At 37.2% G+C, this 25,453-nt stretch overlaps 1 protein-coding gene across 1 annotated transcript; it reads right to left on the reverse strand.

Moving 5' to 3' along the window:
- Window positions 1-1,015: 1,015 nt before the first annotated feature.
- On the reverse strand, window positions 1,016-3,607 carry LOC119804252 (melanoma-associated antigen B4-like). The gene is made up of 2 exons (XM_038315727.2): window positions 3,353-3,607; window positions 1,016-2,092 (listed from the first exon to the last, which is right to left on the reverse strand). Exons 1-2 carry the CDS (start codon window positions 3,605-3,607, stop codon window positions 1,016-1,018), a joined length of 1,332 nt encoding a protein of 443 aa, XP_038171655.2.
- Window positions 3,608-25,453: the final 21,846 nt, after the last annotated feature.

Consider the following 25,453-nt stretch of genomic DNA (forward strand, 5'->3'; position numbering starts at 1 on the left):
CATATACAAATTTATACATGGTCATATATGGGCCAATTCCCCCAATTGTATAAAGGCAGATACAAGAGAATCCATAAAGCTTTCTGGACATTGTCTTAGCTCCAGCTTCAGTGAGAGACTCTGTATCAGGGTAATAATCTATAAAATAATGAAGTGGGCTATCCAGTGCTCTGGATTCATCTTATATGCATAGGCATGTAGTTGCACATACTCATGGGATTATTCCATATATATATATATATATATATATATATATATATATATATACACACACACACACACCATACACATACCGTCAACCCCTTCTTCATATATTTGTCTTGCTCTTTTTAGCTTACATATTATCTCATCCTCTTCCTTATATGTACTTGCTGTCAGGCTATCAATTTTTCTGAGTGACTGGTAGATAATTTTTTGGACCATCTCTAGTACTATTAAGGGAAACTATTTAGAGAAGATGCTTAATTAATGCTCATGTAAAAACAAAATATTAAAAAGAGTGAAAGGTTTGAATTATTGCAAATAATTTCTCATGCAATAGGAGTAATCTTAATTCCAAATTTATTTCAATTAACACAATAAGTAAAGGATAAAATGTACATCAAACTATGATATAAACATTTTAACACACCTTTATTGATACAACAGTTTTATAAAAATTACTTTTCCAAACCTATCCTACCTTATGTTTTTAAAATTATTTATGCTGTACTAAGTTGTTTAAAAATCATTAAACTCATCTAAAACTTGACAAATAGCAATAAGTATATCCGATAAAATGTTAAGAAGCATAGATTTTGAGACAATTAACTTTGGTTAATAGAACATTTGCAATAGAACAAAGAATAAAATATCTGTAATTTTCTCATCTATAGCAGAACAATAAAATACAAACTTCATTACTTTTAGCTTATAATACTATCTTATAATATTTTACTACATAGAAGACTGACAATTCTTCAACAGACTGGAAGACTCTCAAACCCAGCTAGATGTGGAAGGAGCTGTGGACCTCTCACTCGAAATGGGTTCTGGACTTGACAACAGTGCCAGGCAGAACTGTCTTTCTCCTTGCTGCTCTATTAGTTTCATCAACCAGAGCCTCCGCAAACAGATTAGGAAAGAACGCAGGAATGGTATCATTTATCCTAGATACAACCCACAGAACTTGCATCTTCGTGATTTCAGTACAGGCTCTGGGACCCCACCTGAACTCATAGCATGGGGGGTCACTGCCAGGAATTTGGCTGTATGAGAGGTAATTTTCCTGCACCAGATCTTTTGTTATGAACTTCCTAGGTTCCTCAAATATTGGATGATCCTGCCCAGGAAATACCCCCACTATTTTCAGGTATTCCCACACATCTTCCTCAGTGGCACTATTACCAGTCGAGAAGATCATAGCCAGGAGGGTTATCAGGAGCCCTGTCTTGGGCAACCCAATTCTATTACTTAGTCTTCCCTCAGTAGAGAGACCCAGCTTGCCCACAACCATAAAGGACTGAGGACTGGAATCAACTTCCTTCAACTCCAGGCCGAAAACAATCTCCAGGTGCACAGTGATTCTTCTCATGATCTCAGGGAAGTGTTCTTTGTACTTCTTGTTAATCACTATCAACATATCTCCCCGTGTAAAGGACGCTTTGACCTTAAACTTCTGTAGTATAAACTGCATCAATACACGTGTCTTCCTGAAAAGAGGACCTTTGCCTTCAGAGTGAAAGGTAGAGACTATAATGGAGTTGAATGAATGTCTCTCAGCACGTACAACTGAAGATTCAGCATTTGTATCAGAAGTCTCACCACCTACAGCACCTGTCAACACTTCCGAATCATCAGAAACAGAAGCTACATCCCCTTGAGTATCCTGGGGAATGTTGATATCAGAGGAGCTGAGAAGATTCCCTTGATCAATAGAAGATGTTGCCTCCTCCTCTGCAGTGGGTTCAGCATCAGGCAGACTTTCATTCTTCTCCCCTATGTTTTGATGTTTAGCACGAGAGCGGCCCTTACTCTTGTGGCCCCTAGGCATAATGACTTGGTTCAAGCACAGCAGGGTAAGGATGTAGGCAGGAGGACTGGCAAAGCAAATCTGAAGGGGCAAAATGACACTGTGTGAGTACCATGCCTTCACTATATTAGAGAGTACCTTTACTTTAACAAGGTCCCCACTACGCTGCTTTCCTAAACAAGTTTCTGGGAACTCACCTTGCTCCTGTTATCCTAGTCAATCTGTGTCCTGAAAAATCTGTGGAGGAAATAAATTCTGGTTAGATGACTGCATGATGACCAGGTTTGGGACATCCTGGGCTAAGAGTATGGGCTAACATTGATCCTCATTTGCTAAAAGGTTTTTGGCACAGTCTAGATACCTACACATCCCTCTGCTGTTCTGTTGTTAACGCTGCAGTGCTTCCTAGTATCATACAGAAGAAAATTTAAGAAGACATGTCACCCCTACCACTCTTCAGGAGCAAACACAGATTACTAGTGTAGGCAAAAAGGGAGATATTTGTGGATCCCTGCTGTTATCAGGGATATAGTTCCCGCTGTGATCAATATCCTCACTATGAGCCTACACCATCCCACAGTGACAGACTCTCCTCAGAATAAGTATTTCACTTCCCTCTTTTTCCAATGACAAATATCAAGGGCAACTCAGTCTTTAGGCTTACCATCGAACATGATCAGTCCACCATAGAGGTGCATGGTTCTGCATGCCACCCCGCCCAACCCAGATTTAAATACCCCTTAATTTTCATGACTTTATATTAATTAGGGTACAGCTTTCTCTTTTCTGGACTCTTCAGTTTTCCAGGTAGGATTTTATTCCTGAGAAGAGCAAGGGAAATCAATTGCCACTGAGCCTAACTGCCTGCTATGTCTGAGGATTCTGAAGACCAGAACAGAGGAGGCCTTCGTGGCCTCCTTTTCAGGTGGATTATAGTTTGGAGGATTTAGAGTGGATTTCACTTTGCCACATTTTTAATTACGATTATCTTTTAAGGCATCTGACACCAGTTAAAAACACATGGGACAAGAGGCCGTACCTCTCAGACCAAGCAAGGTCTCACTGTCTCAGGAAGGAAAAGAAGTCAAGGCCTCACAATTCCACCCTTCCCCCTTTACTGTGCATCTATCTGGTCCCATGAATAGAACCCCAAAGTTGAAAATATGCTAGCCCTCTCTCTTATTCCAGGGAAGAGAGTTGCCAGACAACTCAAGGAAATGGTTTTATTTTGCATGGGTCGGGTTGTGCCCCTCTTGAGATGAGGCAATGTGTCCGAGACAAAAGATCCCCCTTCCTTTAAAATTATTTCTTTGAACTTAGTATTGTTTGATCATATTTTGCCCACTCTCCCAGCTCCTCCCAAATAAATCCCTTCTTCCCTATTGACACAACTCCATGTCCTCTCTTTTTAACCCACTCATCAAGCTCAGTTTCACTGTTCTTATATTCCTGGATGTGTGGGTTTCCATTGGAGTATGGAAGACTTGCCAGGGCCAACCATCTTAAAGAAGATAGATTCTCTCTCTCCCAGTAGCTATCAATTACCAAAAGTGCCTCTGCTAAGGGTGAAAATTCATCTTTACCTTCTGTCTTCATGCTAGAATTTGGTCTGGCTTAAACTTGCACAGTGCTTGTGCATGCTTTCATAATCTCCATGAGTTTATATTCCAGCCCCGATAAGGAAGTGAGATGGAACAGTTCTGATTATGGATAGTGCTCTCTGTAGGGCTAGTTTATCTTGGGGTTAGGATGCTGAATCATTCCAGCATTGGGTCTCTTTACCTTATTCCAGTATGAGTCTCTTTTCAGGATGTGGGAGATGGCAGTTTTCAGAAGGCTTTAAAGAGGGTTCACAGATTTTTCCTTTTATACACCTACTCACCTGAAAACACTTAGGATGCTTTATTCAGCTGAACAGAGCCCACACCAGTAATACTGAAGGTATAATGCTGAAGTCAGGGTCTTCAATTTCCAGGATATAGTAGACCTGTTTTTTGGAACAGAAACCATAGGGCTTTGTCAGTCCTGTTTTGATCCTGAAGGTGAGAGTTTCCTAATACCTCACAATAATAATTGACTAATCATTTGCTCAAAGCCTTTTCCATCTTCTGAAGTGAGTCTAAATATCTCAAATCGGTGATCTTCCTTCCCTGTGAGTTGTAAGTAGTAAATAAGGTGGAGTTTTATCAAGAACTGTGACTACAGCTCTGCTTGTCTTTTCTTTTTGGGATGGCACCCTCAAACTGAACTGTTGTAAGGTGACTTCATTTGCTCACTACATTTTGGACTTCAAAGACCTAACAGTTTCTGGCAATTGCTGGTGCACAGATAAATTAAGAGAGGTTTTTGAGGTCTTGTGTACTTTGTGTTTTGAAGCCCCTCTGCTTTAACTCATATTGTCAGGCTGACTGCTGACAGAGCCTGGTATTCCTGATTTTAATCATCCTCCCTTAAACCATTGCGTACAAAATTCCAAGAAGAAAAACAAGGATCCTGAAAGTTGAGGCTGGAGTCTTCCTTCACTTCCATCATGGGCATTTCCAAATGTTTCAGGAATGAATTCATACCCTTGTTATATGATTCACTGTTATTTTTCCTATTTCCATTTTAGTTCATCCTCTGTAATCTATGAAGGTGAGAGTAATAGGATCACATAGAATTCTCATTTTGTGTTCACCAAAACCAGCTACTGATGAGCTTTCAGTTGGTGGTTATTAGGATTCCTGGATGCACTGACTAGGCCAACCCAAATGTTTATCCTCTCCTGTTTCCATGGCCCCCTCTAAGAAGTACTTTACACACCATCAGTAGTATAATAGGGCTTTTCTCTTCCAAGGTACAATGGAAAAGAAACAAGGCTGAACTTAGTTATTCTATTACCTGAGCCTATCTCCATCTGTCGTATATTAAACGTTACATAATGGTTTCTGCTTCAGAGCTTCTCATCACACAGGAACCAAGACTCTGAGTGCCTCAAGGCTCTCTCATCTTGTTATACTACGTGATGTTAATTATTTATTCCTTTAAAAATTTTGTTTGTTTAGTTTTGGGCATTGGAAACAGCAGCCATATCTCGATTGATATCTTGGAAGCCATTGATAAGAAACTGTACCTGCAAATTTTGGAAATCATACCTTCACACCAGACTTTCTCTTCAATACACGTGGGCTGTTGGGCTTACTCCTCTAAGTTTATGAGTAAATTTTTATTTTTACTGTCAACAGGATCTTGTAAATTTTTTGCAAGGTTTCATTTTAGGTTCAGCTTAGATTCTTTTACAGTCAAGAATGGTATATTTTCTGTTATATGTTCTAATTAGTCGTTTTCTAAGTAGCAAGTTTCAGTATCTCTTCTTAGGGGCAGGCAGGTCACCTTTGCCACAATACTGTTTAGCAGTTTGGTAAAGAAGAATTTAGTTGGATGTTGTGCTGTCTTCAGTGTTTAAAGTTGGGACTTAATCTTTGTTCAAGGTCCAGTCATTGGACAGAAGATGAACACAGAAGTGTGGTTTGAGAGAGATAAGAGGGAGGTGGACTTGAGTTTTTGTTGATGGAGGTAGTTGGTATTGGGTTAAGGTTTCATTTTAGATATTACTACAGTCAAGAATGGTACATTTTCTGTAATATGTTCTAATTCCTTATTTCTACACCAGTTAATAGACAAAAAACAAACTCTGTTATTAATAGTTAACATTGGAATGCAACAGGAGCCATCAAGCTGAGTAACTGCTGCTATAGTAGCCTGTATCTGCCCAATTCAGCAGTTCACTGCTCTGGATCTATAGATAGAGCCATTTATGGGCACCTTCCATAGAAGGTAGAGATTGTATGATGTTCCTGAGAATGTTGCTAAAATCTCTAAGCCTCTCTCTCTATGTGTCCTATCATGCATGGTTCTTGAGGTTGAGATACAGGCTGCACTGTGTACTTCTCAGACCACTGGAAAGACATACTAAGCTGAGGCAGGACCAACCCTCTCAGGAAGGTCCTACTCCCTCTGAGGATTGAATGGGGGCGAGATATAGGGGAAGAGGAGTGGGAGAAGGGGAGGGAAGTGGAACTGGAATTGGTATGTAAAATGAAAATAAATAAAACCAAAAAAGATAAAAGACTATGCTCACCTCTGCTTAATTTGTCTTGCTGGTGAGAGTTGTTTGTTAGGGCTCCATAGGTCTTGTAGTGCTCAGCAAAAAAATCTCTGGTGTGTATAACATTTTGGTCCCCACCAACTCTCAGCTCTCACCTTTGAAAGCTCTAGATTACTCTCCCTACATAACAATTGGATTCCATCTAGATTCTTTTCAACCACGGTACATGAGCTGGCCCACTGAAGCTGAAGTGCATAATCATTTTGGTTTTGCATAAGTACTCTTACCACATACATACACATTACACAGTAACTTGGAATTTTGTTTTGTAGGCAGTAGATTAGGCTATAATGGTTTGCTAGGCAATGCTAGTTTCAATTTCTATTTATTTATATATTTATATATGTCTGACTATACTACTTATACCAATATCATATATATGACTATATTATGAATGATCTTATATCTGTTGCTGTATTTGAATGAGTTTATATTAGATGCAAATGACAATACTTTACTATTTTAATTATAGGATTGTATTAATACTCTTATTTCTGTTTATTCTTCACATGTATTTCATTTGTGCATGATTTTCACATGCTTTATCATACTTTATTAGGTATCTTTATAAGAGTTTACATTTACGCCGGGCGGTGGTAGCGCACGCCTTTAATCCCAGCACTCGGGAGGCAGAGGCAGGCGGATATCTGAGTTCGAGGCCAGCCTGGTCTACAAGAGCTAGTTCCAGGACAGGCTCTAGAAACTACAGGGAAACCCTGTCTCGAAAAACCAAAAAAAAAAAAAAAGAGTTTACATTTACGTGTTGATGATTCTGTGATGTGAACATTCAGGACATTTGCTGAGAATTGACACCATGGCTAGTGTTAACGTGACACTATAGATTTTTTTCCTACAGTGTGATTTAATGTTGCTTTTGTTTTCTGTCACAGATTCCCCAGTCCTGGGCTTACAAGTGGAAAACAGAATGCTCAACTCCATATTCGTTCTACTGTGATTTTTTTGCATTTATTGGGGTCAGCCTATTTATTAATTTAGCATTATATTTTATATTTTATGAAATAAGATGTTTCTTTCTGAGTTTGATGGTGTTCTTTTGGGGAACACCCTTATCTAGTATTTGTATCAAGGAGAACTAAACTATAACAGAAGAGAAATAATTTTCTACTTTTTATAGGGTTTGAAAGACTCTACCTAATATAGTGATTGATTAGGTTGTCTTTCACCATTTTGCATAATGAACACAAACTCAGCTTGTCTGGAAACATTTTATGGATGTCTTGGATTTTTATTACAATTTTACTTTATGCTGTTTAATTGATACTTTCTATTTTTATAACCTATTTAATTATTTATATTTTGCTAGTTGTTTTCTAAATCACTTGGGTTTTTATGTGAAAAACATGGCATAGTATTTCTTAGAAAATTATTTTGTTATTAAAATACTTAAGTATATATATAACAGCATAATCATGAGCTCTATATACCTGGCCCCAAGCATTAATAGTCCTCAGCTATAATAATCTTGGCCAGACAAAAGTTTGTTTATTGACAAGAGTGCCCTTAAAATAATATTGGGTACTTCTATTATCAGATCCAGAAAGAGTGGGAGGAGGAAGAGACAGGCAGACAGACATGACGTAAGGGACTAGAGGAAGAGAGAGACAGGAAGAGGCAAAGGACAGATACAGCTCTCAAAGGTATAGCCCCACTGTGACCTACTTCTTCAAAGCAGGCCCTGTCTCCTGGTAGCCATTAAACACTGAAGTTATCAATATATGAGAGTAACTTTCTCTTATCATCCAATCACATCTCAACAGTGCCACTAACAGGGGAGCAAGTCTTTTAAACATGAGCCTTTATGGCTATTTTATATCCAAACCATAACCAAGAATGTTTGTAATTTCCTTTCTGTTGAAGTTAACAATCATTAAGGATCACCAGCCTCTTCTGTTAGTCCACTGGGGGATTAAAAGTGATTATTCTAATATTTGTTTTTGTCTATTAGCAGAAATAATTCCATAGGTAGAGCCTTTCTCTGGCTCACTGTTGTTAATCTAACTTAAGGGTAAACATATTTAAAATTCTATCATAGTTATCAGTACTCTTTTGCAGATATATATTTACTATTTTAAAGTATTTATTTTATATTTATGAGTGTTTTGCTGCTGGTATGTATGTGTATTATTTGCATAACTGGTACCCTTGGAGGTCCAAAGGGAACATTGGGTACCCTGTAAGTGCAGTTATAGATGATTGTAAGCTCACATGTGTACTGAGAACCTAACCTGGGTCATCTGAAAGAGCAATAAGTACTCTTCTCCACTGCGCCATCTCTCCAGTCCTAGTATGCATTCCTTTTATTTAACTAGTACCATAGTTTTCTGCTTCTTTCTGTTATAACTGACAATACCGACAAAATGTGTTGGGTATATTAGTTAATTCATTTCTGCACTTAAACATTATTTATTATCCCCTACTTTCTAATTAATTGGGTGTAATATGTCATTGTTTTCATAACTCTTGAACTGTTTGGATGTTGTAAGCATCTTTTCTTGTAAATCTATTAAATACCATAATATCCACTTATGCTATTTTTCCTATATCACATTGTATAGGTTTACATGAAGTTTTCAAAATTTCCTAAAGCTGGATAAGTATCTGTAATATACTCATAGAACTTTTGAATATATATGGAAATGATTATATACTCAAACACATGTAAATGTGGCAGAATTGGTTTTATTTCTAGAACTGAAAAGATTTAACATGAGAAAAGCCAGTCAATATAAGTAGTCCATTTTATTAATCAGCTGGGGATTATCAGGGAAGTGAAATCCACTCTAAATGCATTGACCCACACCAGCCAGTGGGGCTAACTCTCCATGGGTTGAAGGAAATGCAGAAGATCTGAATGGGGGACTCAGGAGGCTCAATGCATTTGAGCTTGAGCAATGCAAACAGAACACTTCTCATTTTTATTACTAAAGCAAGCAATACGAGGTGATGTTTGCAGTCAGCTTAAGCTAATGCAAGGTACAGTGAGGGGATACACCTGGTGCTATGTCTTACTATCTTTGATCATGTGAAAGAGCCAAAATTTTCCTTCCAGGCCTTACTTTTCAAAGTGAGATAATGTGGACATCAGGGTATTCCCTGAATGTCCTTGTTTTCAAGTGCATCCACTATACATAGATTTTTGTATTTTTTTAGAAGCACAGCTTTTAGGAAGAACATTTCCACTCTGTTCCATTCATGGACCACAGTAAGTTCACAGCTTTTTTACACAGGCTCCCACATATGTAACTAAGGAATTTACTGTAAGATGTTATTTCCTTAATAAACCAATCATGGTCAGTAAACACAAGAATACAGAACTCTTACCTCTAACATAAAAAAGGGGAAAATACTGTTATTTGATACTGGAATTTGCATTTAGTTGCATGGGGAAACAGTTGCTCAATAAGGAAGAAGTTGGAGCCACAAACAGAAGAAAGGATATATATTCTAGAGATACAGGAGAAAGGATATATATTCTAGAGATATAGGAGAAGCTGCTTGCTACATAAAGGAGGATGAGACGTTTTTAGTACATCTTGGCTCTAATGTACAGTTGTTGTCAACTACTAGCTACATTGTTCTAACATCCAGATATTAGACAGCACAGATTATTAAAAATGCAAATTAAAGCCTAGCATTGGTGGCACGCCGCTTTAATCCCAGCACTTGGGAGGCAGAGGCAGTCAGATCTCTGTGAATTCAAGGCCGGCCTGTTTTACAAGAGCTAGTTCCAGGGCAGGCAGGACTATTCAGAGAAACCCTGTCTCGAAAAACTAAAAAGAGAAAAAATACAAGAATGTTTTGTTTTTAACTTTTCCTATTTTAATTCAATTGACTCTTTGGGAATGCCACATTATGTACCCTGATACTGTACACACAGTATACCCTCCTGTCCAAACAGTATCACTTGAAAATGTTCATTGTGTAATGAGTTGTTGGTTAAGTTTTATAGTTGATAACTAAGGAAAGCAAAGGAAGAATGGGTCCTATAAATGTAAACAGGTCCGAGCCCAACATGTCTCGTGGACACAGTGGATGAGAAAACCTCATCCTAAAGTGGTATAGAATAATGCTTAATAAAATCAATGTTTATTCATGATGAAAGAATAGGTTACCCTAATGGTAAAGGAGTAAAGGATATCTGGAAAATCAACATCAATAATGTCATATTAATCTGACTTATTTACCTTAAAATTGGGAAATAGAAAAGGATGCCTATTATCACTATATCTATTCAATATTTTAAAGAAGTTACTAAAGAGTACTACAATGAAAGAATAGAGATTAAAAAATTAAAACCAGCTACTATCATTAATAGGCAATTAGAATGCATATGAGTATTTCTAAAGAAATAGTAGAATGTACATGAATATTTCTAAGGATAAACAGTATAATCAAGAATTATTTTTAAAATTAATGCTTATAAAATTAGAATAAAACATTTTTCTTTTTAGCAACAAAGTATATAAAGATGAAAGTAAAATATAAATTATAAACTACAATAGCAGAGTACTGTTATTTAACACATACTATACTGTATAATAATATAGTTATATAGTAGAAAATACATAAATATCTTATGTGTACTAATATAAACTGATAATGAATATTAGTATATTGAAATATGTCATTATTTAGAGAAATTAATGTAAACACAAGTGGAAAATTGTGATATTTTTGAGCAAATGAATAGTATTCAATAGTGTAAACAGGTTCACTTTCCCCAAATTTACTCTAAAATATATGGTAATCCTCATTCTTTTCCAAAGAGTTACAATAGATTTTATATCTGAAAATAAGCAAGCTTGCCTAAACATGAAATCCTGATAATTTCAAAATATCCTTTTAGGATGCTAAATAAAGAACAGGCCCTTTACTAAAATGAAACAGAGGAAAAACTAGAATCAAAACAGAGCAAAATAGGCAACTGTAACATTCCTTCACAAAAGACACAAGGTAAACCATACAGAGGATTTAAACTTGTCCTTAAATATTGCATGCTACCTTTTTGAAACTTCTTGTAGAGAGTAGGAAAAAGAATGTATTATAAAAGGAGAAATGATTTCTCCAATTTGTATCTTATCTGAGACAATTTATAACTTTTACCATTAGAGTTTATATTCTTTGTCAGAATTTTAACTATTTCAGTACCTTTAGGTTCTGTTATTGGAAATGTATGATCTTTTGGAGAAATCATTTCACCTAGGGCTTTTATGTTTCTGGCATTTCTGTGCTATGATATGCCCATCTGTTGTTATGAATATTTATTCCCCAGTTTTTTGAATAGTCATAAAAAACAGTCTTCTTTACAGGATTCAATCCCCACTACCACTCTTAGAGAGGAAAAGTTGCTGCAACAGCAATTCCACCAGAACAGACCAACAAGCCAGATATAGAAGTATGCTTAAAGTTATATAAAGTCAAGTCTTTAATCAATAATGCCATGGAAAAGAATACTCAAAGGCAATCTAGTTTAATCTCTAAATTTAGCAATTAATTTGGCTAAAAGTAAAATTTAGTGTAGACATGAAATAAAGGACAAGAGCAAGGAAATGAAAGAAGCAGTATTAAGTAAAAGAATCAGATAAAAATGTGTTAATAATAACAGAAAACTGAAAGGTAAAATATTCTGCTTGCACAATAAAAAGGTTTAAAAATGGGGAGTAGATAGACACAAGAAATGAAATAAGGGCAAGGACTTTTAAAGAATAAAATATCTGAGTATTATAAATGACATGATAAAAAACTTACAAGTATCATAAAATTAATTTTTAATACAAAATTTTAGTATAATTTTTAAATATATATAATTATAAATTATGAATATATTAAATAAAAATTTAATAAAATTTATCATAATTTCTGTGCAGGCTTGCTAACATTACATCATCTCATGATGAAAGGATGGTTAATTGAGGTTAGAATCTCTTATTTTTCCTACTGTTCATGCTAGTACTTAGCTAGGACAAATTAAGCATCAGTTGTCCTTCAGGTACATTAAACTTCAGTAGTTTCCTGTCCTTGCATACCGTCACTTAACTGTGCACTCCACTTGCCAACCTATGTATGAGGTAGATTTTTACTCTTCTGAGACAGTGACACTGGGCATGGACCTATTAGTTTCCACAGTTATGCTCAGATAAAGAAATTTCCCTTTCTCCTTATCACAGGGTTAGGGCTGCCCAAAGTCTGGTATCCTTTTATATTTGAGCGCTCTGTTGCCTGACTGCCCAGTGTATTTGCATTTGGCACTTACCATCTCCACAAATGCCTTATGTAACTCTTACCTTCTGAGACCCTGTGACCCCACACGGTAGATTCCCTGACTTGTGGTTGGGCCTTCTTTTCAGTTTCCTGGACTAACTGTCTCTGACAGTAGATACCTATCAAAGTGGTTCATGACTATAGTACTCAGAGATATGGAGAGTAACCAAATAAATTCTTTCTTTAATAATGGCTTGCCAAGCAAGAAGAGTCACCATTATACCAAATATCCTTCAACTGGCTTTAGTTTTATGAGAACTGTGGGATGTTATATAATTATGACTGTGAGTATTGTTTGCTTTTTTGTTTATATTTGTTTTGTTTTTTGGAACAGGGTTTCTCTGAGTAGGTTTGAAGCCTGTCCTGGAACTGACTTTGCAGACTAGACTGGCTTTAACTCACAGAGATCTGCCTGCCTCTGCCTCCCTAGTGCTGAGATTAAAGGCCTGAAACACCATTGCCTGGATAATCTATAATGATCTATAAGGAGATATGGTGCCCCCTTCTGGCCTACAGCCATACATGCAGACAGAGCCTTTTTTTTAACCAGAGCCAGCAGATTACCTTATAGATGAAGATTCAGCTTCCCACCCCCTGCCAACTAGAGACTGCTTGCTTACTTATTTTTATCATACAGTCTTTCTGTTTCTCTGTGCTGTTGACATTCTCTATCACCTATTTTTTTCATTTGTTAAGATCATCCTCTCTTTCTTTTTCGGGATAGTTATATTACCCCGACTCTTCCCTTTTATAGCATCACACTAAGGCAGTTTGTAATCTGACATTTATCAGAAAGTCATCTGTATGATATTAATGTCATCTAGGCTAAAACTTTATTTTGTTGAAATTGTTACTCCACAAGACTTTACATTTTTTGTTTGTTTTGTTTCATAATATTTCTTTTGAATTGCCATTGAGAGATTCATTTTCTTCCCCAGATAGAAGTTTGGACCTATTTTTGCTTGAAGATCATATAAGGACCACAGTGAGACCCATACTACTGAGTTGGTATGACGTCAGTGAGCATAATGCAGTTCTTTCTAGGAAAGGTCTTGGTGGTTTACTAACAGTGCTGTTTACATCAACGATACATACTTGGCAAGTAGAATAATCAGAGATCCAGGGTAAATTCCCCATACTCAGTCTCATGGCAGGGTACCTCTTGATGCCTCTTTATACAGAGACTATGAATATTCAGTAGGAATCCATCTTAGCAGCAGAAAAAATCCCAGATAATAATTCTACTCCCTGTGTTAGGACCCTATAACTTAGTTATTGTGCTATTTCTTATTCTTGGCAGGAATAGGCAGAAATTGAGAGGGGATGTAAAAATATACATAATATACATACATAATAAATGTGTTTTCTGTTATCCCTTATGAATCATAATCATGGCAGTATTCTCACGTAGTTATGTCAGTGCCATTATCTACAATGTATTTTTACCCCCGTGGTTATTCAATGATCTGACTTTTAATTCCCTTCTTTTGCTTTCCTAGAACAGAATTCTGTATACTTATTTGCATTTTTAAGGAGTTCCATATTTATAGTAAATAATTCAGTGAGGATTTTGGAATTCACCTGTCATTTTCTATAGTTATGTTCCAGAAAGTACGAAATTTATATGAACTTTATATTTATATCTACCATAGATAATTCTATAATTTGTCATTTTTAGATAACTTGCTGATAGTCTTTTAAATGAAAGGATAATTGCTGTCTTCTAGTAAACAAAATCAGGAACATGACTTTCCATACATTTTTTTCCTTCTGATTTTTGACAAAAGTAATTTGTTTTGCAATTAAATTTTTACTTTTTAACACTCTTAATACAATTACATAGTTTTTGCCCTTTCTCTCCTCTAACACTTATCACAAATCCTCAACTTTGTTTGCTCTCATATTCGTGACCTCTAGTTCTTTATTTTCATTATGTGTGCATATTATTAAACTTACAAACTTCTCAGTTCATATAAAGCTACCTAATGATTTCAGGGCTGACCATTTAATTTTGGATAACCATTTAGAGTGGCTCTTCTTGGAGAAGACTATTGCTCCCATTCTCAGTTTTCCTTAATTTACTATAATTCTTTGTATAGGGTTGAAGCCCCAAAATTCCAGCCTTCCATATTTGCATGCCTATTGGCATCATCCTTGTTCAGGTCTTGTTTAGGCAGCTATGTTCATAAGAAGTGTATATTTCATTTTGTTTTAAAGTGTTCACTTTAGAAACATTTATATCCAAAGTCCTTTTTTTCTTCTAAAATCTGAATAATTTTTTTAAAAGAGCTTTACACTACAGGCTTTTATTCCTTTTGGTAAATTAATTATTAAACATGGAAAGCGATCACAGTTACTAGGCAAATTTAGGAATAATCATGTGTGACAAATGGTAATATTCTATTTTGTTATGTAATGAATATCTTATCTTTTATCTTAAGAATGTGCACTTAATAGGTCTGTCTGTTAGCTATATAACTGCAAGAAATTCCATTCTGTTTGTTCTATCTCTTTAACAGATTATTCTGTAATGTGTATCATATTCAGATTAGTAATTTTTCACAATAATATTTTTCTTTGATACATTTAATTCTATATAAGCTCTCTCAAATACTGGAAAACAATAAAGATTAAGAAAATTTGCTGGACTCAACTTTGTGTTCCAGAAAATTTCTTCCTGCAGTGAGTCACTCTTGCTCACATGAATTAAATAAGGTCAAGGATAACTTCCTTGTTCCTCTGTGATATCAGTCTCTCAATATTCCTTTGCTTTGCTTTGTACATAAGTAACTGAACTGCTTGTCCCAAATGGTCAATGAAAAGAAAATGCTTGCTGATCAAACATTCATCAAGCTTGTTTTCTCTCTTCACAGCCTGGAAATTTGCTACAACTTCTTCTGAGTTGGACAGTCCCTTTGGTATGTAGAGGGGCTTCTTATGAAACCGTATGACCTTTTCATCTCATTTTCTCATATACCTTGGTCTTTCCTGCTCTGTTTACACTTCTCTGTAAAGTGTCTTTGAAAGTTCTATAGAATTATAGATAACTAAATTTGATGACATGTAAATGAATACTTCAAGGTAGTTAATAAAGATTAGAATAATCCCAATTTTAGAAATGTCATTTCAGCAGATGGACAGAAGTACTTTTTAAATAATTTTAAATTTTTATTGCATGTTCATGAATGTTGTGTCTGCATTCATTTATGTGCACTGCATGCATTTTCCTGCCTATGCCATGAAAAGGTACTGGATCCCCTTTAACTGGAGTTGCAGAAGACTGTAAATCACTGTTGATAGTCACATGCAAATGAAAATTCAGTTTCCTCTATGGAATAATAATAGTATTTATTTTTATGGGTGAGAATGAAAATATAAAAACTCACATCTTACCATATGCTTGTAAAATTTTTTTTTACAAAGTTAACCAAATATCCTACCTGGACCTTCCTATTCATTCCCATTCTCCTCAGAGCTTATACTTTTATTATTTCTTTCTGAGAATTAAGTTTCTTCAGTTTTATATTCCAATTTTTATGACATCTGTGACATACCACCTTCTACCAAATTCTCAAAGAACACTGAGAAAGAGAGATAGAAAGTTTAGAAGAGGCTGGAAAGAATTGCTGTTAAAGAATATCTTCTGGACATGATAGGATCTTCACACTCATGAACTTCTAGCAGCAGTACCTGGCTGTACCAGACCTACACAAGATAAAGCTGGTTGATATTTCAGCATGGATTGGCAAGGGGTTCATGAGTCCCCACTCATATATGAATAACTATGGGCAATTAATAGCTTCTTGGAGAAAGTTAGTTTTCTTAGGGGATATAGCCACTGGTACATCACTCATGCTACAGTGGATTGTCTTTACACCCATATGCACACAAATAGGTAGTGATAATTGGATTCAATGAGTTACAAAAGTAATTAAAAAGACATGAAGTTAGTAGGGGAACTCAGCAAACATTCTGAGAGGAACTGGAAGGGGAGCAGATATGATCAAAATACATTATATATAATATTCATATAATATATGAAACTATTCATATATTTGAAATTCTCAAATAATAAATAAAATAGTATGTAAAATAATAAATAAATAAAAATCTAAATAAATAAAAACAAAAATAAGTAATTATTCCTAGTGTATTCACTGGTGTATTCCAGTGGCATACACCTCTCATGACAGCACTTAGGGGGTGAAGCAGAAGATTTACATGTTTCAGGCTTGCTCAGGTGACCCTAGTGAGTTCTAGGACAGCAGAAGCAACATAGTGAGGCTCTGTCTTAAGAGAACACAAAAATAATTTTTAAGACAGAAGATAATTAATTTAATTCCAAGTTTTATAATTACATCTGATATGCCATCTCACTGGGGGTTTTTGGAATGCATATAATGGATACAAAGCAATTAACTTGGCAAAGAGATTATAGAAATTATGTCTGAAGAATGACAGTTATAAAAGTTATCATTTTACAACATATAATGCTATACTCACCTCTGATAAAATTTATTTTTTAATTCAGAACTGCCTGTACATTCTAAGACAATTAGTACCAAAATTACATATTCTTTTCAGGAAATACATATACAATTTTCCCCATTAAGGTGTAAGTTACTTAATTTTCAATGAATTGATGTCTTAAGCAGGGTGGGCGGGGTGGTGCACAGAGGCTAAAGAGATGATTCAGAGGTTAAGATCTCTGGCTGCTCTTCCAGAGATCCTGTGTTCAGTTCCCAGCAACCACATGGCACACACCACCATCCATAATGAGATCTGATGCCCTTCTCTGGCCTGCAGGTTACATTCAGGTAGAATACTGCATACATAATAAATAAATAAATAAATCTTTTTTTCTTAAAAATAAAGAAGCTAGGCAGTGGTGGCACACACCTTTAATTCTAGTACTCAGGAGGTAGAGGCAGGTAAATCTCTGTGAATTTGAGGCCAAGGTGGTCTACAGAGCGAGTTCCAGGACAGTCAAGGCTATACTGAGAAACTTTGTCCTGAAAAATGAAAAAAAAGCAATTGTTCTCAGCCACTGTCTGATTAACAAAGAATGGCAGCAGGCTTGTGAAGGATGTGGGCTTGTCCTGATGACAGGCTTGGCTTGCCCATCTCTCCTCACCACGGTTACCTGGCTTTTAGCCAGTTGTGGTGGCACTGATAGGAGTTGCTGAACGAGGCAGAAGCAGGAGGATCATGAGTTTGAGGCTAGCCTGGGCTACACATTTTTCTTCTCATCTCCTCTGGCCTGCTCCACTTTTCCAACTTTTCTGTCTGTGCTCCTTTTAAAAGAGAAGGAAAAAAAGGCAGTAATGATGCATGCCTTTAATCCCAGTACTCTTGGGAGACAGAAGCAGGTAGATCTCTGTGAGTTCCAAGCCTGGTCTACAGAGCGAGTGCTCTGGCTACAGAGTCAGGACAGTCAGGGCTGTTACACAAAGAAACCCTGTCTTGAAAAACCAAAAAATAAAGGGGCACTTATATTTCAGGATTTTGTCCTTCTATGATGGGACACAGTGTGAGCATCTTGGCATTGGTCACCAGTTTCCATGTATCACTGTATCTTGCAGTTACAAAAGGCCTTTCCTCCAATGAATTTTTGCCAACTGTTTTTAGCTACTTCACTAAAATTAAAAGTACAAAAATACCTCATGTGTTGGTGGGAATAATTCTATAACACATGTTTTTCTTTTCTTTTCTTTTCTTTTCTTTTCTTTTCTTTTCTTTTCTTTTCTTTTCTTTTCTTTTCTTTGGAGACAGAGTTTCTCTGTATAGCTTTGGAGCCTGCCCTAGAACTAGACTAGGTTGGCCTAGAATTTACAGAGATCCACCAGTCTCTGCCTCCCAAGCACTGGAATTAAAGTCATAGGCCACCACCGACGAGCAATGCATGTTCTTGATACTTAATACCAATATCCATTTGTGTGTTTTATATAAAATAGTATAATAGTATGATATTCACATGTTCTGTTGACATCCTCCTTATGCCAATTATTAAACTGCATTGCTTATGGGATTAAGACAAGAAAAATTCTGTACTTTTTCACTGCCAATGTATTTTTTCTGAATATCATTATCTGTTTTATTTTATGAATGTATGTGTTGGGGCAGCTGGCCCAATCCCTGCGTTCAGGGGCGTGGCTGCCCCAGCGGAGTAGCATTCCCCTTAAATAGGAACGGGGCGCCGGAAGGAGCCCCGTTTTGTTCTCCCCTGCCGTACCTTCTGCTCCACTGGACCCTTGGATCTGTAAGTTCCCTTATTCCCCCTTTTTATTAAAACTGATTGGTTATAAAAGGACTATCTTGGTTATTTCCTAAACCCTCCGACCGCTGGCAGCCGGCACATCTGGCGCTCCCACGTGGGGCAAAACCCCGGGCAGCCAAGCCACCTGAAACCACTCGTATCCCACAGTCTGCTGCGGTTGGCAGATTCCTGCTCAAAATTCACAGGCGGGCGGAGCCGGCAAGAGTTATCTTACATATTGAAACTGCCGAATTCATACCTGATGATACTGAACTAACCTCATTGTTTATCCAGGTACAAGAAATGATCAGGAACAGACTTTGCCCTATGTATATAACACACATCCAATCCCATACGGGTCTGCCAGGTCCTTTAGCACGTGGCAATGCAGATATTGATCAGCTATTGATTGGTAGTGTGCTGCAGGCTTCCGAATTTCATGAAAAGCATCATGTCAATAGCAAAGGCTTGAAGAAAGAGTTTTCTATTACATGGCAACAAGCTAAGGAGATTGTAAAGAAATGCCCTACTTGCTCTTTCTATAACCAAGCACCACTGCCTGCAGGGACTAATCCAAAGGGCACCAAAAGGAATGAAATCTGGCAGATGGATGTGTTCCATTTTGCAGAATTTGGAAAATTAAAATATGTACACCATACCATTGACACTTATTCAGGATTCCAATGGGCAACTGCTTTAAGCTCAGAAAAGGCTGATTCAGTAATCACTCACTTATTAGAAGTCATGGCCATCATGGGTATACCTGCACAAATAAAGACGGATAATGGTCCAGCTTATGTCTCTAGAAAAATGAAACGGTTTTTTGCCTATTACAATATTAAGCATGTTACAGGCATACCCTACAATCCTACAGGTCAAGCAGTCATTGAAAGATCAAATAGGACGATAAAGGATATGTTGAACAAGCAAAAGGGGGTGGAGAATACCCCCAGAAATAGATTACATAATGCTTTACTAACTTTGAATTTTCTCAACGCTAATGAGAAGGGGACAACGGCTGCAGAAAGACATTGGATAATGGAAAAGTCTGTTGAATTAAATCAACCAGTTTATTTCAAGGATGTGCTAACCTCACAATGGAAGCCAGGGGATGTGCTATGTTGGGGAAGGGGCTTTGCTCTTGTCTCCACAGGAGAAGAAAAATCGTGGATACCATCAAAGTTAATAAAGGTTCGGTTTGAAGAGGAGAAGCCCCTTGGAAAAGAAAAATAACAATTCATGCACAAGGATGGTGAACATACTGATGGTAAGAGACGTATAGTTCGGGGGCAGGGTTCTTTTCTTATCCCCACAGGAAGACGCTCACCTTCAAAGGACCTGAGGGACCCTGGATACCTTGAATATTGATGAATTGGAACCAATTGCAACCCAACAAGGATCAGCATTAACATTGGGTAAGCTCTGTGAGTATAAAAAACAATTTTTGTATGTGTGTCAATATGCATTTCTTCATAGATATTTAGAGCTGGTTTCTTGGAGTTGGACTCTGGTCCAGTCCCTCTCCAATTCCAAGCTTGTTTATAAGAGATTTCTCAGAGTTTCTGTCTCAGGTTAGGAGTCAAATTATGAGACAGAATATTAATAACAATAATGTTGATAATGGTACCAATATATTTGCCTTCTTTGCATTCATTCATATCTATGGTTGTTTTTAATGCACCTTTCATTGAAGATATGCACGTATACATCTATATGTGTCCTTGTAGATAATGCTTATCTCTCTCGCAAAAACGACAAAATTTTTTCTTCAGTAATCTTTGCAGTTTCCAGGATGAAGACGGGGCCCCGCAACATCAACTCCAACTGGTTATTATGACGTCATGTTTTTGTAGCGCTAATATTTGGCCTGTTTTTTGGTACCAATTGCACAGAACACTTTTGAATGGTGCACATTTTTGACAACATTCTGGCCTCATTTTCTAAAAAAAAAATTCAGAGGCTGGACACATTTTTCCTAGATGAAATGTTACCCTGGGTATTCTACCATCATTTGCTTTCACAGGAACCCCTGGGAAGAAAAGTCGCCCCTATGTCAGCTGGAAGCAATCTTGGATGACGACGCCCCCCCTCCCAACAAAGTTTACCCTCAGATTTAGGGACACTAATTGGTGGCTGGTATAGGGTGGTCGGGTTGTGGAAGGCTTTATATGGACTCAGGGGTATAAATTATGTGTATATCTATATGTATATATATATATATTAAAAAAAGGGGAGAGGGAGGGATTAACTAGTGATCTGAAGGAATAATTGATTTTTGTGAGTTATTGTTTTTAAAAAAAAACTATATGAGTGTTGATTCTTGTATATTGATATATTGAACATTGTATGAGAGTATGATACTACCTCTGTTTGAAACAATTGTTATATTGACATTGCTTACTATATTGCAATGTACATCTCTACCTCTGATACTATTTATGTAATGACATTGTTTACTATATTGCAATGTACATCTCTACCTCTGATATTATTTATGTAATGACATTGTTTACCATATTGCACTGTACATTTCTACCTCAGATATTATTTATGTAAGGACCCTGTTTACATTTGGAAATCATTGTCTTCATTTATTGCACAGTTGTCTATTCTATTAGTCATACAGTTACATAAGTGTTGAGAATTATATGTTGGTCATATTTATATTTAGGACAATCAGGTTTTTTAGACACATAGAGGTTGTATTTAGTATAGATAGCATAATCTTCAACCTCTTTGAAGAGCTGTAGAACATGGCCTTTAATCTAACCTAGAGTTTTGTATTTATGAGACACAATCACTCCTGGCAACAATGCTCTACTCCTGAGAGAACGTTGAGCACCAAAGACACTCCACTGGGAGTTTGTCTTCTACTTGGCAGAACTGGCCTTGGGGCAAATAAAAGCCCATACCTCCTTTACTGACTAAACTACGAAATATCCATAAGTGGATAAAACAGAATTGTCTTATCTTGCCAAGACAGGATAGGATTGTTCTACTAAAGGTTCCTTGCCGTTGTATAATGGTATGTCAGGTTTTTTCAGGCCTCAGCCAGAGTTGGTTGCCTCAACATTGCTATCAAGACTTCGTGCGGTTGCCCAGGTAGTCAATTGTCTCTGTCTTCTGTTGCACATTTTGGAAGTTTCTCGTTTGTGCTTCCTGGTTGCTTTGGTAATTTTACTCTCCTTCTCAGATCTTTGATGGGGTTGAAGATTAGATAATGGTAGCTACCTTCTAGATTATTTAGACTTCCCAAAGTAGAGTGATTAGAAAAATTTTTCGTTATATACTCCTCGCCTGATATTGTTTACTTCTTGTAATTTTATATGATCTGTTCCCATTGTATATAGTTGTATTTGGTTTCTGAATCTGTCTTATTTAGACAAAATGGGGAGATGTTGGGGCAGCTGGCCCAATCCCTGTGTTCAGGGGCGTGGCTGCCCCAGCGGAGTAGCATTCCCCTTAAATAGGAACGGGGCGCCGGAAGGAGCCCCGTTTTGTTCTCCCCTGCGTACCTTCTGCTCCACTGGACCCTTGGATCTGTAAGTTCCCTTATTCCCCCTTTTTATTAAAACTGATTGGTTATAAAAGGACTATCTTGGTTATTTCCTAAACCCTCCGACCGCTGGCAGCCGGCACATGTATGTTATGTGAAACCCACTCACAAAGAATGCTCAATCATAGATCACTGTATCTTGCAGTTACAAAAGGCCTTTCCTCCAATGAATTTTTGCCAACTGTTTTTAGCTACATGTCCCCTTGAACACTTTTCTGCATCCTTTCCTATCTTTTCACTTCCTTATTCCTTAGGTTTTAAAAGCCATTTCATTTTCCTCCTCATACATTTATTGTTACTTAACTAGAAAACTCTAAGCAGAGAGGCTGGGTATCTTGTATGTTAGTTTCCCCACTTCTTTTCTTAAAATATTTACTATATAATTTTTTATTTAAAAGGTTTTTCTTTTCATTTTACATAACCAACCTCAGTTCCCCATTCCTCCCTCCTCCTGTTCTGCCCATCTCCCCTCAAACCCTATCCACTCCTCAGAGAGAGTAAGGCATTCCATGGGGAGTCAACAAGGTCTGACATATCAAGTTGAGGCAGGACCAAACCCATCCCTGCTGTATCTAGGCTGAGTAAGGCATCACTCCATAGGGGATGGGCTCCAAAAATCCAGTTTAAGCTTTAGGGATAAGTTCTGGTCTCACTGAGAGTGGCACCACAGACTGCCCAGGGCCCAGTTCAGTCCCATTGAAGCTCTTTAGCTGTCAGTTTAGAATCAGTAAGTGCCCACAAGCTTGTGTCAGCTGTCTCTATGGGTTTCCCCATCATGATCTTGACCCCACAACTTGCTCATATAATCTCTCCTCCCTCTCTTCCACTGGACTTCAGAAGCTTATACTAGTGCTTGGCTATGAATCTTTACAGATGCTTTCATCAGTTACTGTGTATAGGTTCTATGATAACAATTAGGGTAGTCACTAATCTGATTACAGAGGAAGGCCAGTTCAGGCACCCTGTCCACTATTTTCTAGATTCTTAGCTGGGGTCATCTTTGTGGATTCCTGTGAGATTTCCTAGCACCAGATTTCTCCCTAACCCCATAATGGCTCTCTCTATCGAAATATCACTTTCCTTGCTCTCCCTCTGTAGGCAGTGACTGCTTGTTCGTTCCTGGATGCCCAGACCTGAAATAATCACACAGAGACTATATTAATTACAACACTGCTTGGCCTATTAGATCAGTTTTCTTATTAACTAACTCTTATATTTTGAATTAACCCATTTCTATTATTCTGTATTTGACCATGAGGCTCACTGTTTACTTGCAAGGTTCCAGGGTGTCTGTCTCCCTCGGTGGCTACATGACATCTCTCTAACTCCACATACTTTTCTCCTGTATCTCTGCTTGAGATTCCTGACTTGCATTGATTTTTAATGCCCTCTTTAATAATGGATTCTGCTCTTATAGCAACTTTAATGAACTATTATATTTAAAATTATAGTTGCCAAAATATAAATTAATTTTATTGACAATTCTATTTTACAGAATATAAAACAATGGTTGATATTTTAGTAATATGATTATATTTTAAAATAAAGACACTAAGACTATCTCTCCAGTGGGAACATGAAAATAAAAGATTATCATATTTCGTCACTATCATGTGATCTAAACATGACCAGAAACAAATTAGTTGAATATTTCTAGAGTGATCTTATTTCTGAACAATGAGCCTCTGATATGAATATGGCATTCAATACTGGACACTTTCATTTTTGTTTGTTAATACGATAGTTCAGAGTCGGGTAGCATCAGTCCTGATATAAAATACTCCCATTTTATATATTTGTATATTTATTTATTTGTATCTAGAGGTTGGCAGGTAGTAGTGCTAGCTACTAGAAAACAAGTAATGCCACCAAAAAGATTATATTCTTTATATGATATACCTAAACTAGTAAGAGTACCTAGCAGAAACCTCATGGTTGCCTGAGGGGGGTGTGTTTGTATACACACACACACACACAGAGAGAGAGAGAGAGAGAGAGAGAGAGAGAGAGAGAGAGAGAGAGAGAGAGAGAGAGAGAGAGAGAGAGAGAGAGAGAGATAGCACACACACCGTTTTATGAATATGTGTAAGTCTATGCATGTGTTACTAATTTCTTCTTTGATGATTTCACACGTGTATAATTCACTCTGGCTACTCCTGTCTCCTACACTATCTTATTTGCATCTTTTTATTTTTATTTTATTATTATATTAAAAATTTCTGCCTCTTCCCCAGCTCCCATTTCCTTCCCCCTCCACCACTCTCCTCCCCCTCCCTCTCCAGTCCAAGGAGCAGTCAGGGTTCCCTGCCCTGCTGAAGTCCAAGGTCCTCCCCACTCCATCCAGGTCCAAGAAGGTGCACATCTAAACAGACTAGGCTCCCCCAAAGCCAGTACATGCGGTAGGATCAAAACCCAGTGCCATTGTTCTTGGCTTCTCAGTCAGCCCTCATTGTCTACCACGTTCATTTGCTCCATTCTGCCCTACCAGAGGCCCAAAGCAGCTCCTTTATTAACCAATGGTAACAAAACACTTTCACAGCATACAGAAGGGAATTCCATATTATTCCTCTCTATTGCTTCCCCAGCTCAACCATCCAATTCCCTCATGTTCTCTTCCTCACTCCTGTTCACCCCTCTGTCCTCTCCTCCTTCCAATTTACTCCTGGTGTGTGATAATTCTGTATTCTGTCAGTTATGTTTTAAATAAATGCTGATTGGCCAGTAGTCAGGCAGGAAGTATATGTGGGACAACCAGACTGGAAGTAGAGGCGGGGCAATGAGAACAGGAGAATACTGGGATTAGGAAGCCCATTGCTCCCTAGTCCTGTCCAGACACCAAAGAAGCAGGATGTGATCTGCTCCACTGAAAAAGATACCGAGCCATGTGGCTAACATAGATACAAATAATGTGTTAATATAAATTATAAGAGCTAATATGAAACCTGAGCTAATGGGCCAAGCAGTATTTTAATGAATATGGTTTCTGTGTGACTATTTCAGGCCTAATCTAGCCAGGCAGCCTGGCAACAAGCAGGCCCTCAGATTACAAGAGTCTATTTCCTTTTCCCAGGGGCTATGGATTATAGTCTGGTTAGCCTTTTCTTGGAGAGATGGCTTAGCCATTAAAAGATAGGCTTACAACCAAATCCTTTAGTATTTAAAACCATTTTAAATTTAAATATATTTTGATCATATGATTCC

Source organism: Arvicola amphibius, chromosome X, assembly GCF_903992535.2.
Source record: "Arvicola amphibius chromosome X, mArvAmp1.2, whole genome shotgun sequence".
Taxonomy (NCBI): Eukaryota; Metazoa; Chordata; class Mammalia; order Rodentia; family Cricetidae; genus Arvicola; species Arvicola amphibius.

What these genes read in the sequence shown, in the direction of transcription:
- LOC119804252 (XM_038315727.2), bottom strand. Translation starts at nt 3,607, where the DNA reads ATGAAGACAGAAGGTAAAGATGAATTTTCACCCTTAGCAGAGGCACTT. An exon ending in GGGAGGAGCTGGGAGAGTGG is followed by an intron (nt 2,093 to 3,352) that starts GCAAAATATGAT and finishes TTGCCCCTTCAG; the next exon opens with ATTTGCTTTGCCAGTCCTCC.